Source organism: Augochlora pura, chromosome 4 (assembly GCF_028453695.1).
Source record: "Augochlora pura isolate Apur16 chromosome 4, APUR_v2.2.1, whole genome shotgun sequence".
NCBI lineage: Eukaryota > Metazoa > Arthropoda > Insecta > Hymenoptera > Halictidae > Augochlora > Augochlora pura.
Genome location: NC_135775.1, coordinates 2,421,630 through 2,439,327, shown reverse-complemented (window position 1 = coordinate 2,439,327; position 17,698 = coordinate 2,421,630). Strand labels below are relative to the sequence as shown.

Below are 17,698 nucleotides of genomic sequence, written 5' to 3'. Positions count from 1 at the left end.
TCATTTCGATTGTCCGCTCTTCTTTTTCCCCCTATTATTATGTGCACTGCATTTCGATGTAAAACACGCTGGTATGCATATCTTGTACCTGAATACGGTATAACTACTATTTCGGAACGTAGTGTAGCGAATACAATTATCTAACGATTTCGTTACTGTAAGTCGCAATAAACAACAGTCGCGGTAACAGGAAATAGCATTTGTTACTGGATCGCACTGGAATCTATATAAAGAAAAGGAATCTTAGCTTTAGATCGCGCCGTTTAAGTTGCTCGATGTAAAGATCTAGTTAACGCAAAGAAAAAAAGAAGAAGTCTCTATAAAAGCAGAGCGTCGTCTATACTTTGTCAGCGTAAACGTTATATCGTGTGCTACCAGAATTGTTTAACAAACGATACCGCATATTATACAGATTTTGTATGTTGCTAAGAGAATATATGCTTTCGGATAACATAATTATACGCTGCGTATTAAATACGTTCTACTGCACACGCCGATACCGTTATACTCGTACCATTCACCGATGTTTTCACTAAACTATTACGAACGTATCTCGACTAATTTATATAATATCCGCCGATCGAGACGAGCGACATATTCGATGTCCATAGGCGGCAGGGCACGATATTGTCCCGTTGCATTGGCACGGATAAATCAATCAACAGCGATATCGAGCCCGCGCCGGCGTCGTATTCGACTTCCGATCGGAACGAACGATTATTATACATATATAGTAAAGCCGAGCGTGACACGGCGTCGCTCCGGTACAGAATTGCTATTACCGAATGTACGTGTCGTGGCTGAGAACGACGTACGGTGTTCGGCATAGAGTATTATTCTTGTTAAATATAGAGAGAACCGACGTGTTTATGTTTGTAATATCTATGTAAAAATGATTTTACTCGATCGTTGAATCGTGACGAGTGTAGCCTCGCCGATGTTGCCGTTGTTGCTGCTGGGATTCCCCTCTACTTCCCGTATCGATGTGTAATTTCTAAGTTAACGGAGATCGCAAATACGTCTGTATGTAATAACGTCCTTGTGGAACTCGTACGAAATGAAAATATATTTTCAATGTAAACGACACAAATACGTATTTGCCTGTGTGTTATTGAGCGCGGGGCGTTTAGACGGAACGGCGAGTTTATGTTTGGCGGCGCGTCGCGGCCAACAGAGCGGCGGGGGGACTCGATCGGTAAGGAGAGCAGGTAGCGAGGCGCAACAGGTAGCACAGGTGTGTATAGGTGAGGTCGCGACGTCGCGGCGATTTGACGTCACGGGATCTATAGGTAGATTTTTGGCGATCGTACGTTAGGGACTGGGCGATGTTGGGCTCGGTTCCCCGATATCCCGATATCCCGACTCGAATTCCGGTCCAAAGGGCGAGACGGAGAGAGAGAGCGCGCAGGTGAGACGCAGGTGAAGGAAAAGGAAAAGGCGAGGGAGGGAGCAAGCCAGAGCCGATCGTGCGGTCCGAAGCTGCACCGTTCAAGAGTAGGTTTTCCACCTCTGCGCCGCCTCTCAGTCGCTTCGCTTCCACCTGGCACGCCCGATTCGAACCGAAGCTCTCCGAGTGAACGCGTTAATGTGCCGGTCACCGTGGGGCCCATCCTCCGGAACGATTACTGTTGCTTTTCGTGTCCCATTTCCTATCGTGGTGCTTGTGCCGCGGCCCGTGTTCCTTTTTCCACGTTTAGTCGCTTCCACGGCCGCCGACTTCCTCCGGCGATCCTCAGGTCTGTCACGTCGGTCATGAAAAGCGCGCTTCACGTCGCGGTCGCGTTCGAAGTGCAGTGCAGTGCTTCTTATTCTTCTTCTGGCTCTACTCCTTCCTCCACGTCTGCCTCTTCCTCTTCTTCTTAATGGAGTGTGCCGACGTATAGCCGCTTTTCGTCGTGTTTCTCGTTACTCGCACAAGGTACGTCTGAAAATAATACCGTTTTCGTACACGTTACACATCGTCGTTTTCATGTGGTCCCGGTCCTTTCCCCCTGTTATGCACGCGGTCGGTGCAACCTCTGGCTATGGAATTCCAAATATTTCACAGCTGCGAGCCGCGTTGTTCCCCATTGCCGGAACAGAGCGTAAATAGTTGTTTGGGAGACCAGATACCAGGCGACGGCGCAACGAAACCAAAGTGTGCGTTGTTTCGTCTCTCTTCTTCTCTCTCTCCGTCTCTCTCTCTGTCTCTCTTTGGATGGAGATATACGTCTCTCTTTCTTTCTCTCTCCCTCTGTCTCTCTCGGTCCGGGTAAAAAATCTCTTTAATAGCGGTCACGCGGTGCCAGCCTTCGGAAATTTCACGCGTTCCTCGGGTCGTAATGACAAGGAACGGATCGTGGCATTCCAGCGCGATCCCGCTGTACACGTACGCCAACCGCGGGCGTTTAAAGCGCGATAATAGGAACGCCAGATAAGCGGAACGCGCTTAGATAAAGCGAGCGTCTCGCCGAGGCAACTCGAGATCCACCGACGTTGGTATGTTTACCAAACGGCCCGACGAGTTGGTACGTCGGTTAGACTAGAGTGTACAGACACGCGGATTCTCCGGCGATGAAAGATCGTCGAGACACAGCAAACAAAGCTGCACACGTGGAAAACGATCGTGAACGAACAAGGTACAAGGGACCGGAAACGATTCCGGGTGCCGTAGTTCGGAAATCGAAGTTTCCGTTCGGACCGAATAGAAACGGTATGCGGCAGCGGTGACGCGTACTCGCTCGATCACCCGTTAAAGTCTCCGCGTACACGGCGCAGCGACCGGCGCTGCTACGTCCGCTGTTCGCGTACGTGATCCACGAACCCGTCGATCGCCGGTAACATCGACTTCGTCGGCGAGGAATCGTCGTGGTTCGCGGATCCTGCCGCGAACTCAATGGAATCGATTCCGTCAGCGAAACGAATAGCGTTTTTACTCGTCATCGCGGTTTACCGGAAGTGTGTACACAACCGATTGGCCGCGGGCAAATCGCAGAGACTCCCGGAGGTTGGCGAATCAAAAGAGCAAAAAGAACAGAGTGGAACAGAGCACGGCTATTATTTGCCGGGGGGATCGATTGGTTCGACGACCGAGGAGAGTTACTCGTGCGAGCATAATTCGTAGCAAATCCGTCGTTGTGTTTCGCCGAACGAAATTGACGCCAGCGACGCGTAAACCGCAACCCGGTCGCCGCGATCGATCGATGCTCTCGGAGACTACGGGCTCGGCTTTCCATCGTTCGCGACTCGATTATGTTCGATTTGGAATGCGGAATAAGAAAACGAGACCGACCAGGGCTCTCGTCGTCGTCGTCGTCATCGGGCGGATCGTCGACGGGTTGCCGGACCCGGAGCCCGTGCCGGGACGACACACGCCGTGCCAGCAGAAACTGAATAACCCACTTTTGCGAACAGGTTTATGCTTGTACTGCCGCGGCTGTAACGGTGATCGGTCAGGCATCGTCGTCGCGCGTTCAAATGATTTTTCTCCGAACGGATAGATCGTCGCCTCTCGCGCCTAAGAGCGTCTTCGATGCGCGTAACGACCGGCCGAAGCCCGCGAGAGACGGCCGAGCATGAGCGCGAACCGTGAACCCTAACAGCTCTCGCGTTCCCCGTCGATTCTCGCGATCTCTCGCGCCTATAGCCTACGGGCGAAACCCGATCCTCGGGGAAGACAAGACCAACTGTGGTTGCTTTTGTTTCAGGCGGAGTGCCGACAACCACGACTTGAGAGATGGTCATCGTCACGCGGGTAAGTGTTCTTCTGTCCGCGAAAGTTTCTCGGTGGATCGGTGGGAATCTCTGACGAGCCGTGGATGCGACCAGATGCAGCGTAAACGACCTTAGGCTTCCATTTGTACTCGTCGACGAGCGCGAGTGTTTCATTGTTGTTTCTGAAAATACAAAATTCCTATCAGTTTTATGAACTTCATTTCGCTGTAACAGCGATCGCGCTGTAAAAAGAACGAGTAAAATTAGCTTCTTTAGGGATTTGAATGTGTACTTTGACAATCAGAGATAACGATAAAACCCTGTTGGCCCGAGCTTGGCTCGTTGATCAGTATAAATGAACCTTAAATGTGTACGCGAGAAGACACGTGCGCGCTCGTTTCTCTCGTCCGGTGAACGATCGAGACTTTTCGCGGAACGATCGATCGTGATCAGGTGTGCGCGCGCGTACCTTCGCGTCGAGACGACACCGAATCGGTATGCCGATGTTGGTATTTGTTTCATACGGTCTCGCGGGATCCAGCCGACCGGTTCACCTTCGTTCGCGACTCCGTAGATCGTTCCTTGGCCGCGTTTCAGACGTTTCCGGGAGCAGCTTCGATCCCCACGGGGTACGCAACCCCCATCGAAAGTGTCACGACACCTGTTTGCTTAATACAAATTGTAATATTAAAACATACTGTCGCAAATACATATTGGTATATTATGCAATTGGTTTATCAATAATCGAATTAAACCTAGCACTTGGTCATTTCTGCGATGCAAAAAATCGGCCGTCTAGTATTTCGATACAAATTGCAATAAATGTCGTCTACGGTTTCCTAATGGTTTGAAAAGGTTGTACGAGGGGGTTGTACACACCCGCGTGCCAGACAATGCCGTCGCGCGGATCGCAACGAGACCGATCACCGCGCGCGATCGACGCGAGACCGGCTCCGAGACGTGCAACCGAAACCAGCGGTCAGTTAATTAGACGTGGTTGTTAACGGTCCTTCATCGCATCGCGAATGCCCTGTGCAGCGCGTTAGCATTTCGCGCGAGCGAACCAGCCGTCGTATAACGGGACGCGGATCGTTTTACCGGACAACGCGTTTCCACCATCGGCTCCGGGCTCCTATTCTTTCCCCCGAGCAAGCACGCGGCAGCGAGCGCACTGCACCCGACTGCGCTACGCCCTTTACCCTTTCCCTCCCTTCCTCCCGGGGAGGGTCTGTTGCCGAGGGAGAACGTCGCCGCGGGTATTCCCGGCTCTCTCGGGCAGAACGTCGCCGCGGAAAAAGCATTTTTCGCCGCGAAGTAGAAACGCGGCCTCCTCCCCCCGAGACGAGGAATAATCGTCGGCGTTTCGTGCGGCCGTCGCGGCACCTACCGAAAGTAAAACCGCGTCGCGAGACCAGGGCCAAATCGGAGTCGCGCGCAGGCTCGTGTGGGCCTCTTTCGAGCTAACGAGCGGATGAGCTCTTCCGATGTTCCGGTGAGGTGAACAATCGGAACGTATACGAATATCAGACGCAACCTGTGCATTCGCGTAGAGGCGTCCGCGGAGCATAGGCTAGCCAAGCCAGGGGTTCTCATTGCTTTTTCGTCCCGTCCGAGCGGCGCGGGGCCTCTTTGTCGATCGCTCGATCTCCGATGACTCACCGACGCCTTCGAACGACCCGCTCGTTTCTTCGTCGATCGACGACGCGACGAAGATTAATAACCGACGGGCTGCCCCGTTGGAGCCGAGGCTAGCCGCGGGATAGAACGCGTCGTGGAAAACGCGAGAAGGTGCGGCGCGCGCTTTGAGCTGCGTAACGCTGTCGAGTGCGATCGTTTAATTACATTGATTCGAATTAATTTAATTCGATTTAACTCGATTCGAACCTGAAGCTAATATTAATGTAACGCAGAATCGGCGGCTTGGCTGAACAGTTTATCTAAAGTCGTTTCGCACGCAGCGTAGTACAATGATATACATGCGGTTTTCGTGGATCGCAAGGAGATCGAAACGCTGGCACCCTAGGAGCAAGACCGAAGCCACACACGACGGAGAATCGGCGTATCGCGAAAATGTTCGCGGCGAGCACATACGCGTTCCCCCCTTCTCTCGGCGCGTGACGTTAAACCCAGCTTGGAAGCCGGAGCAATACCCGTCGGTTCGACTAACTCGATTATCGTGTGCGGGAAAACGCGGGCCGAGGGACGGCCGTCGACGGACTCGCGTCTCCTTTCGTTTTCGTCCGATCCGGGGAGATCGACCGTGGCGCGAACAAACCGCGAAACTCTCCGGGCCCGGGGTTTATCTAACGGCCTGGCCGTGTCGATTAAAGCCTGTTTAAGGTTTACAGTTACGGCGCGTGCTAACACGTCCACCGCGGCGGCGGCGGCGGCGGCTAGCTTTCGGTTTAATTCGGGTCAAGCTCGAGCGCGCGTTGGCCGACTAAAACCGGTCCCCGCGTTTCTGTCCCGTCGCGCCAAACCTTGACTTTGAATCGCGACGCGCGTCTAGGCTCGTTTCGACCGGGGGTCCTTGGTCCGCAGCGAGCACGCGGTCCGTTTCCCGGAGGAGGGGGGGCATCGATTTCCACGTCAGTCGCGGCGGGCCGCGGCCGCGACGCGTTTTCTCCGGGGGCCCGATAGCGGAGTGTTGCCGGTTCACCGAGCAACGTCCGAAACTGGGCCGCGAACGGTTCGGCCGAAAAGACCGCGCGACCGAACCGCACCGGCGCCGTCACCGCACCCATCGTACAACGATTGATTTTCAGGGGGACTACATATGGATCGAACCAATCTCTGGACGGGAATTTGACGTTGCGATCGGGGCACGAGTGATCTCTGCGGAAGGCAGGCGCATTCAAGTGAAAGACGACGATAACAAGGTAATCGTTACCTACTTTCCGCGTTCGCCGCCGCGTTTCTCGATTCATCGGAAAGTCGGCGGCGGCGTGTTTCGAAGCCGCGAGAAAGTGTGCTGCGAGCGGCCCCGACGATTTCGAATACTTTCGGAGGTAGCGGGCTCTCTCGGGTCGACGATACCCCGAACCCGTCCAGACCGTTCACGCGGTTCGAACAAAACCTTTTTCAGGAACAATGGCTGACACCGGAGAGACGGATCAAGGCGATGCACGCCACCTCCGTCCAAGGCGTCGAGGATATGATCAGCCTGGGAGACCTCCATGAGGCCGGCATCCTCAGGAACCTGCTGATACGATACAACGAGAACCTGATATACGTGAGTGGACGCCGTTGGACGAACGGTCACGGGGGGCGCGCGCCGCGACAAAGTGAAAAGCTGTGCGCAAACGGCGAAGAACTTTTCAGAGAAACGGAATTCGACCGACGGTTCTTTTATTCGCGTTAACCCTTTACTGCACGAGTCTGGCTCATTACAGAAATTCTGGACAGAGTTTAATAAATGTACATGTCACTTGAGTTCCCTTACATGTAGCAATCAATCGAAATGCAAGGGTTTAACGCTACAACTATCGAGTCCTAAATGCAACTGATACTCGAGTCACAAATTACTTCCGTTTCATTGTCATACATTTATCTTTTTTTTTATTCTATCTACTTTAAACCCTTGTCTAGTCAGTGAAAGCAAAAAGTCGTTTGTTCCGGTTGCTCGTAATGACTAGATACGAACAATAGTTTCTGTCTACCTGCATCGGAAGTTATTTACGACTCGATCTAATATTATCGGTTCTTAGCAATAACAAGATCGGATTTATTTAAACGGTTTCTAGTATAATATCGGCAATTATTATAGAAACTGAAACGTTGTGGAATAAGGAGAGAATGTAGAAGCAATTCTTCAATCTTGGAATGCTACGTTAAAATTGAAATATTTCAACGAATTGGCGATTTTTCCGCTACCGTAGAGATATGTATATAATATAACATGTACAATATAAAATATATATTCTCTCAATTTCTCCTACATTCCGCAACATTTCCGCTTCAACGTGGAAAAGGATCACCGCTCGATCTCGTTTCGCTAAAAAGTTCTTTGCTCTCGATACAACTCCATCGCTTTGCATCGGCGTGCGGCGATGCTCGCGATACGTCTATCCGTGTAACCGATTTCGCGCGATCAGTATCGCGAGGCATCGCTGGCATTCAACACGGCACGAGGAGATGTAAAACGAGACGTCGTTGTTTCCGTAGACCTACACGGGCTCGATCCTCGTCGCCGTGAACCCCTATCAGATCCTGCCGATTTACACCGCGGAGCAGATCAAGCTGTACAAGGACCGTAAGATCGGCGAGTTGCCGCCGCACATATTCGCGATCGGCGACAACAGTTACGCGCACATGAACCGATACGGCCAGGACCAGTGCATAGTGATCAGGTATCGGTGACGGCGTCGGTGGTGGGATTTTGGGATCGCTTTTTCCCTTCTAGAGCGGCGAAAAACACGATTCGTTCTCTTACGGCTGTGTACCATTCTCGCCTTCGTATACGTTTTTGGATGAACGATTTGTCAAATTTACGAAATGTTTATGTCTTAGCGGCGAAAGCGGAGCCGGCAAAACGGAAAGTACGAAACTAATTTTGCAATATTTGGCAGCGATCAGCGGCAAACATTCGTGGATCGAACAGCAAATTTTGGAAGCGAACCCGATATTGGAAGGTAAAAACGTTCGCTAGACCGTAATCGAATATAGCGAAAATCGGTGACCCGACTCGTTTCTCTCACGCGGTTCCAGCATTCGGCAACGCCAAGACGGTGCGGAACGACAATTCATCCCGCTTCGGGAAATACATCGATATACACTTCAACGAGCAGGGTGTGATAGAGGGGGCCAAGATCGAGCAATACCTGCTGGAAAAGTCTCGTATAGTGTCGCAAAGCTTGGACGAGAGGAATTATCACGTGTTCTATTGCATGTTGGCCGGCCTATCCAAGGAGGAGAAGCAAAAGCTGGAGCTGGAGGATGCGTCCTCGTACAAGTATCTCACGGGGGTAAGTCTCGAGAGATGTTATCTACTCGACACCCTTCTTCCATGTCGTTCGATTTTTAGGGCGGCAGCATCACCTGCGAAGGACGCGACGACGCTGCAGAGTTCGCTGACATTAGGTCGGCGATGAAGGTTCTGTTGTTCTCCGACCCGGAAATATGGGAAGTATTGAAGCTGTTGGCTGCCCTACTGCACATTGGAAACGTCAAGTACAGGGCTACCGTTGTAGGTAAGAAACGTTCACCGTCTATACTAAAAAATAATTCGAAAAAAGATTAACATGTTTCCATTTAATCTAGCTTAACTTATTTATATATATATATGGGTAAACGCTGGTTTTGTACTATTACCTACACAATTATTTAAGGCTTTGACACTTGATTCCTATATAGTAGTATTATTATTTTAAAAACTCATTCCTATAATAACCGGCCGAATGAATAAATAAATGACTAAATTTAATTTCCATTTGAAAAGATAGATTATTAACAAAGATTCTCCGTTGCAGATAATTTGGACGCCACCGAGATACCGGAACAGACGAACGTCCGGAGGGTGGCGCAGCTTTTGGGTGTGCCGGTGCAATCGCTGATAGACGCGCTCACTCGCAGGACGATATTTGCACACGGTGAGACTGTTGTAAGTAACAAGTAAATTCTGCGTGGTTTCGCGGTATCACGGTGGCTTCTTGATAGAGACGTAAAGCCGACTACTATCCAGGAATCGTAACGCGTGCCGCAGGTCTCGACGCTGTCCAGGGAACAGTCGGTGGACATTAGGGACGCGTTCGTCAAGGGTATCTACGGCCGGCTGTTCGTGCACATCGTGAAGAAGATCAACGAGGCGATCTACAGGCCGAAGAACACGTCCCGCAGCGCGATAGGCGTGCTCGACATCTTCGGGTTCGAGAACTTCAATCACAACAGCTTCGAGCAGTTCTGCATCAACTACGCGAACGAGAATCTGCAGCAGTTCTTTGTGCAACACATCTTCAAGCTTGAGCAGGAGGAGTACAATCACGAGGGCATCAACTGGCAGCACATCGAGTTCGTCGACAACCAGGACGCGCTGGATCTGATCGCGATCAAGCAGCTGAATATCATGGCGCTGATCGACGAGGAGTCCAAGTTCCCAAAAGGCACCGACCAGACGATGCTCGCGAAGATCCACAAGACCCACGGGACTCATCGGAATTACCTGAAACCGAAATCGGACATCAACACGTCGTTCGGATTGAATCACTTTGCCGGCGTGGTGTTCTACGACACGCGAAGCTTCCTAGAGAAGAATCGGGACACGTTCAGCGGCGATCTGCTGCAGCTGATTCACATATCGTCGAACAAGTTCCTGCAGGCGTGTTTCGCCGAGGACATAGGCATGGGTTCGGAGACGAGGAAGCGGGCGCCTACTCTGTCTACGCAGTTCAAGAAGTCCCTGGATTCGTTGATGAAGACGTTGTGCAGCTGTCAGCCGTTCTTCATCAGGTGCATCAAGCCGAACGAGTACAAGAAGCCGATGATGTTCGACAGAGGCTTGTGCTGCCGACAGCTCAGATACTCTGGCATGATGGAGACGATCCGTATCCGTCGAGCCGGCTATCCCATTCGACACTCCTTCCCGGAGTTCGTCGAGAGATACCGATTCCTCATCCCTGGGATACCGCCGTCGCACAAGGTCGACTGCCACGCAGCCACCTCGAGGATCTGTCACGCGGTGCTCGGTAGATCGGATTACCAACTCGGGCACACCAAAGTCTTTCTAAAGGACGCGCACGATCTGTTCTTGGAGCAGGAGCGGGACCGCGTGCTCACGCGGAAGATCCTGATCCTGCAGCGCAACATCCGGGGCTGGGTCTACAGGAGGCGGTTCCTGCGGATGCGAGCGGCGGCGACGGTGGTGCAAAAGTACTGGCGCGGCTACGCGCAGAGACAGCGCTACAAACGCATGCGTATCGGTTACATGCGGCTGCAGGCGTTGATCAGGTCGCGGGTGCTCTCGCATCGCTTCAGACATCTCAGGGGCCACATCGTGGCGCTGCAGGCACGCGCGCGGGGCTACTTGGTGCGCAGGCTCTTCCAGAAGAAGTTGTGGGCGATCGTGAAGATCCAGGCGCACGTGCGCCGACTGATCGCGCAGAGGCGGTACAAGAAGGTCAAGTACGAGTACCGGCTGCACGTAGAGGCCCTGCGACTGCGGAAGAAGGAGGAGCGCGAGTTGAAAGATCAAGGGAACAAGCGGGCGAAGGAGATCGCCGAGCAGAACTACCGGGAGCGAATGCAGGAGCTGGAGAGGAAGGAGATCGAGATGGAGTTGGAGGACCGGCGGCGAATGGAGATTAAGAAGAACCTGATCAACGATGCGGCGAAGAAGCAGGACGAGCCGGTCGACGATAGCAAGTTGGTCGAGGCGATGTTCGACTTCTTGCCAGACTCCAGTAGCGAGGCTCCCACTCCGGCTCGGGAGACCTCCGTGTTCAACGACCTACCCGCGCCAAAGGCTGACCAGCAGGAGATCATCAGCCCGCTGCAAACAGCTTCCGAGGATGAGGAAGATCTGTCCGAGTTCAAGTTCCAGAAGTTCGCGGCCACCTACTTCCAAGGGAATATCACGCATCAGTATTCGAGGAAGCCGCTGAAGCATCCGCTGCTGCCGTTACACACCCAGGGCGACCAGCTGGCCGCGCAGGCCCTTTGGATCACGATCCTCCGGTTCACCGGCGATCTACCGGAGCCCAGGTTCCACACGATGGACAGGGATACAACCTCGGTGATGTCAAAAGTGACAGCAACGCTCGGTCGGAACTTCATCAGGAGCAAGGAGTTCCAGGAGGCGCAGATGATGGGCGTGGACCCAGAGACGTTCCTCAGGCAGAAGCCGTCGAGGTCCATCAGACACAAGCTGGTCTCTCTGACGCTGAAAAGGAAGAACAAGCTGGGCGAGGACGTTCGACGGAAGCTGCAGGAGGATGAGTACACTGCGGATAGCTACCAGTCGTGGCTCGAGGCAAGGCCCACGTCGAACCTCGAGAAGCTTCACTTCATCATCGGTCATGGGATCTTGCGCGCTGAGCTCCGGGACGAGATTTACTGCCAGATCTGCAAGCAGTTGACGACCAATCCGTCGAAGTCGTCGCACGCCCGAGGATGGATTCTGCTCTCGCTCTGTGTTGGCTGTTTCGCACCGTCCGAGAAGTTCGTGAATTATCTCCGGGCTTTCATCAGGGAGGGTCCGCCGGGATACGCGCCGTACTGCGAGGACCGGCTCAAGAGAACGTTCAACAACGGGACCAGAAATCAGCCGCCGAGCTGGCTCGAGCTCCAGGCGACCAAGTCGAAGAAGCCGATCATGCTGCCGATCACGTTCATGGACGGGAACACGAAGACGTTGCTCGCCGACTCTGCAACCACCGCCAGGGAACTCTGCAACCAACTGTCCGACAAAATATCATTACGCGATCAGTTCGGTTTCTCTTTGTACATTGCCCTGTTCGATAAGGTCTCCTCGCTGGGCAGCGGCGGCGACCACGTGATGGACGCGATCTCCCAGTGCGAGCAGTACGCGAAGGAGCAAGGTGCCCAAGAGCGGAACGCCCCGTGGAGATTGTTCTTCCGCAAGGAGATATTCGCGCCGTGGCACGAGCCGACCGAGGACCAGGTGGCCACCAACTTGATCTACCAGCAGGTCGTCAGGGGGGTCAAGTTCGGCGAGTATCGCTGCGACAAGGAGGAAGACCTGGCGATGATCGCTGCGCAGCAATACTACATAGAATATCACATGGACATGAACGTCGATAGGCTGTACACCCTTCTGCCAAATTACATACCAGATTACTGTCTCACGGGGATCGACAAGGCCATTGACCGATGGGGTCATCTCGTTTTGCAGGCGTACAAAAAGGTATCTGACTGGAGGTCCTCGTTTTCATCGAAGATAAGACTGTAGTTTATACAATACGGTTCGGGCGGTTTGTCAGAACATTTTTCCGTGTAGCTTGCATATTGAATAAGGGTTCTTACTTCTTTAAAAAAAAGTTGTCTTCTAAATCTCTCTCTCCGCAGAGCTACTACCTGAAGGAGAAGGTGCCAGCGTTGCGGGTGAAGGAGGACATAGTCGGCTACGCGAAGTTCAAATGGCCGTTGCTGTTCTCCCGTTTCTACGAGGCGTACAGAAACTCCGGGCCGAATTTGCCGAAGAACGACGTGATCATCGCGGTGAACTGGACCGGGGTGTACGTCGTGGACGACCAGGAGCAGGTGCTCCTCGAGTTGTCCTTCCCTGAGATCACCACCGTATCTAGTCAAAAGTACGCTACGCTTTCCTGCTGAAGACCATACACCGTACTTCGTTCCTCACGGCGTTATGCTCTCGTTTCCAGAACGAGCAAAATGTTCACGCAGACGTTCAATTTGTCGACGGTGCGCGGAGAAGAGTTCACGTTCCAAAGCCCGAACGCCGAGGACATCCGCGACTTGGTGGTGTACTTCTTAGAGGGTCTGAAGAAGCGTAGCAAATTCGTGATCGCTCTGCAGGATTACAAGGCGCCGGGGGAGAGCTCGTCGTTCCTGACCTTTCAGAAAGGCGATCTCATCGTGCTGGAGGAAGAGAGCACCGGCGAGACGGTCCTCAACTCCGGATGGTGCATCGGCACGTGCGAGAGGACCACCGAGAAGGGCGACTTTCCCGCGGAGACTGTTTACGTTCTGCCTTCGTTGAGCAAGCCGCCGAACGATATCCTGGTAAGCGTAGTTCTAGGCCTCGTTTCGCGAGCTTCGTCCACGTAGGAGTCGCGAAATCGATCGTCTTTTATTCGCAGTCCTTGTTCAGCATCGAAGGAACGGAGAACGGCCGCAAACTCTATCCGCAACAAGTCAACGGAGTAGAACCGCGCGACAAGCCTCATACTCTTATGGAATACGCCATCGATCATTTCAGGTAAATATTCGAACCGTGGTTTCGAATTAACACAGATCTTTTACAAATAATTTGTCTGAACCGTGAGCGTACCGTGCCTGAACAGACGACATAAATCTGCGGCTTAATACGACTCGATTTTCTGTGAACGAATTGTTGCCGTGTCGTAGAACGCCGCCGAAGAGAACGATGTCAAAGGCGCTGACGTTGACCACCGCTCGACGCGGGCACACCGACGAGCTGTGGCATCACTCGAGAGACCCGATCAAGCAGCCGTTGTTGAAGAAGCTTACGTCAAAGGAGGAGCTGGCCGAAGAGGCGTGTTTCGCGTTCAACGCCATGCTGAAGTACATGGGGGACCTGCCGACGAAGAGACCCCGCGTCGGCAACGAGTACACGGACCTAATCTTCGACGGGCCCCTGAAAAACGAGATACTGCGGGACGAGATCTATTGTCAAATCATGAAGCAGCTGACAGACAATCGAAACCGATTGAGCGAAGAGCGCGGCTGGGAGCTGATGTGGCTCGCCACCGGGCTTTTCACTTGCAGCCAAAGCCTTTTAAAGGTACGCGGGACCGTGTGACCGGAAACGAGCGATCGTGGTTTTCTTCTTTTTCTTACACGGCCACGTTTAATCGTTCCAGGAATTAACTCTGTTCTTGCGGACGAGGCGGCACCCCATATCTCAGGACTCTTTGCAAAGGCTGCAAAAAACGTTGCGAAACGGCCAACGGAAGTATCCCCCGCACCAGGTCGAAGTCGAAGCTATACAACACAAAACCACGCAAATATTTCACAAAGTCTATTTCCCAGACGACACGGACGAGGTGCGTTTCATTTATTTTTCATTTATCTCTTAGAACTCTTTTTCATAACTGTTATAAGGTGTATCGATTTTTAGAACCGATATTATATCGGTTCCGCAAACTGTTATTTTTCGGGCCGCAATTCCTCGCCAATAAAAATATTACAAAAAGGTAATATATTGCACGCGTTTCTAACTTAAATAAAAATTTCATCGTCTTGTTATCCAAAGAAAATACAGTGTATTTATTGCATAAAATAGAACAATAACCGAGATGTATAAACGAAACCAAAGTCCGAAAAATAACAGCAAACCAAAATTGGTGCACCTTACAAAAGTAATTAAGTCTTTTCGGTTCTACTATCTAATCATTGTATTATTTAGATATATTATCACTCGGTTGACAATAACTTGAATGAAATTTTCTAGATAATACAATGTTGTGGTATCAAGATATTACAAAAATAAACCTTCAGATGAGGAAGTCTCTACAGAATTTCAGTCAGAATCGATATACATATAACAGATTGGAACGATTATTTTCATAAAGTTTCCAATGCCTGATTTACGAGTAAACGCCAATTTCTAAAATAACAAAAGTAGAACATAACCTAGTAACATTAGTAAAAATATGTCTACCTTGTCGCTGTTGTTGTTAATGAATGTAAATGTCCTGTAAAAAGAGTCTCTTAAACCAAATCACGAGAAGTGCTATGTATGCATTGTATATGCTTATGTATAATGACTTATATCGGGCATATTCATTGAGGACATCAGTGTGCCATAGTCATGGTTCATCCGCAAAAACGGTTGACTCGATTTAAAGGCTGTAAAACGAAGAAGTTAATGCGCAATGCTCTCAATTTTGTAGGTATCTTGTAGATATGTTAGGAAACCGTACTGACAAGATATATTAACAAATCGGCCGCGTTATAGTATAATATAGATATAAGATTACTTGCAGTCTCCTAAAACTACTAGCCTAAGCTTCGCTCGCCGCCATTCGCCTGGCGTTTGGCAACTTTTCTAACCGTTTCTCGTTGCACAGGCGTTCGAGGTAGACTCGTCCACGAGAGCGAAAGATTTCTGCCAGAATATTGCGCAAAGGTTGAACCTGAGGTCCGCGGAAGGGTTCAGTCTGTTCGTCAAGATCGCCGACAAGGTCATTTCGGTTCCCGAAGGCGACTTCTTCTTCGACTTTGTACGCCATCTCACGGATTGGATCAGGAAAGCTCGACCGTCTCGCGACGGTACGCCATAATGTCGTCGATCTCCGCTCTGCTCTTCTGAAAGTTCAAATAAAAAATTTGTTTATCCCTTTCTAGCAGGTGTGCCGCCACAGTTTACGTACCAAGTCTTCTTCATGAAGAAATTATGGACCAATACCGTGCCTGGTAAAGATAGGAACGCCGATCTTATTTTCCATTTCCACCAGGAGTTGCCTAAACTTTTACGCGGTAAGATTAGATGTTCTGTCTCGATTATTCATCGTATTGTTACGGCGGATTGCGATGGTCGAGTCGCCGTGATGCAATACAGTATGAATAAATAAATGAATTCTACTGATTTCACTGATGCGATTATCGGTCCTGGACAGGTTACCACAAGTGCACTAAGGAGGAAGCGTCCAGACTGGCGGCGCTGGTCTACAGGGTCCGTTTCGGCGAGAGCAAACAAGAACTTCAAGCGATCCCGTGAGTGGAATTGTCTCCATACTACTTTATCAACAATAAAAATCAAATCATTTACAATATATGCTCGTTTTTTTCAGGCAAATGCTGAGGGAACTGATACCCGGCGATTTAGTGAAGGTGCAGAGCTCGAACGATTGGAAGAGATCGATAATAGCAGCATATAACCAAGATGCTGGTAAGTTGGCAACTGTCGATCGCGTCCAATAGATCGTTCAACGTTCACATGACTCTTATATGAAACAGGAATGAGTCCGGAAGACGCGAAGATCACGTTCTTGAAGATCGTTTACCGGTGGCCGACGTTCGGGTCGGCGTTCTTCGAAGTGAAACAAAGCACGGAACCGAATTATCCGGAATTGTTACTGATCGCGATCAATAAGCATGGAGTCAGCCTGATACATCCGCAAACAAAGGTGATTTGAGAGAAATATTTAAACAGCTTCGGCGTTGATTCGCGATGGTTCATCACGATATTATTCTGTTCCAGGATATACTGATTACGCATCCGTTCACAAGAATCTCAAATTGGTCGTCAGGCAATACTTACTTCCACATGACGATTGGCAACTTGGTGCGAGGCTCGAAGCTGCTGTGCGAGACCTCGCTCGGATACAAGATGGACGATCTTCTGACCTCCTACATATCGCTGATGCTCACGAACATGAACAAGCAGCGCACGATACGGATAAAGTAAACGCGGTCGCGTTTCGCTCGAGAATTGTGCAAAGAAAACAGAGTCATAGTCATCGAAACCGTTCCCCGATGATCCTAAAAACGGCAGCGTGTATACGCATACCGTTATATTTGATACGTAAACGATCACATCGGAACTTTATAACACGTACGTACGCTATAATTATTCCATGAACGCGGTACGACGCCGCGTCATCTCATTTTCATACTCATCCGCTAATTTAACACGTTTTCGTTGTTCGCAACGATCCATCGAAGATAACAGCAAGCAAAGCAAAAGCAAAAAAAAAGAAAGAAAGAAAGACCAACACAGGACAACCGTGATACACACATTAGCTGAAAAATTGTATATGATTTATTTACAAATAAGATTTTCATATAGTTTTGTAAAATATTACTTTAATATATATAGGAGATATAATTAAAGAATTTCACGCTCAAACGTACTTGATCGTTTTCGAGAACAATTTCGTCGCTACAAACTAAATACCGATAGGTCGCTATCGAATCGAAAAGTAATTCCGGGTCGACGAAATCGATCCTCCCGAAATTGAGCACTAAAAAAAAATGAACGAAATCTACGCACGGACGCACTTTGTATTTCGATAATTCTATTACATTAGTATTGCCCGGTGTAACGAATCGCAATGATTATTCGTTGATCATCCGTCCAATGATACGAGTAACGAGATGTAATTATTATTAAGTCGCAATTTATTACTGTGAATAAAGATAATCGTGTTCTTCAGGTACTCGGTGCAAATTTTAATCGTGGGTAAATTCCCATGGAATACATATGCCGGCATTCCTCTTTCACAATGGATCACTTCGGGAAGACAATTCCCAAAGCGATACCTATCTCGCTTCCTGCTGCCAGATAATTATATTCGATGCTATCTGGGGGGAAAAAAGCCCGTACCGATCCGATCGTGTCGAGAAG

The 17,698-nt window shown here is 50.4% G+C and overlaps 1 protein-coding gene across 4 annotated transcripts; it reads left to right on the top strand.

The window, feature by feature from the left end:
- The first annotated feature begins 1,246 nt into the window (after window positions 1-1,246).
- Ck (unconventional myosin-VIIa ck) lies at window positions 1,247-17,510 on the top strand. 4 transcript variants are annotated; one of them, XM_078177738.1, is made up of 21 exons: window positions 1,250-1,918; window positions 3,687-3,733; window positions 6,459-6,572; window positions 6,779-6,925; window positions 7,858-8,042; window positions 8,203-8,324; window positions 8,401-8,657; window positions 8,717-8,882; window positions 9,162-9,292; window positions 9,395-12,550; window positions 12,712-12,956; window positions 13,029-13,389; window positions 13,467-13,585; window positions 13,735-14,131; window positions 14,211-14,393; window positions 15,420-15,621; window positions 15,700-15,828; window positions 15,969-16,065; window positions 16,143-16,240; window positions 16,309-16,478; window positions 16,553-17,510. In XM_078177738.1, exons 2-21 carry the CDS (start codon window positions 3,716-3,718, stop codon window positions 16,757-16,759), a joined length of 6,504 nt encoding a protein of 2,167 aa, XP_078033864.1. In that variant the 5' UTR covers window positions 1,250-1,918; window positions 3,687-3,715; the 3' UTR covers window positions 16,760-17,510. The 4 variants fall into 4 exon arrangements, 2 of the variants coding, with proteins under 2 accessions (XP_078033864.1, XP_078033863.1); XM_078177737.1 differs by having other exon boundaries at window positions 15,697-15,828; XR_013493801.1 differs by lacking the exons at window positions 16,143-16,240; window positions 16,309-16,478; window positions 16,553-17,510 and having other exon boundaries at window positions 1,247-1,918; window positions 13,478-13,585.
- The last annotated feature ends 188 nt before the right edge of the window (window positions 17,511-17,698 follow it).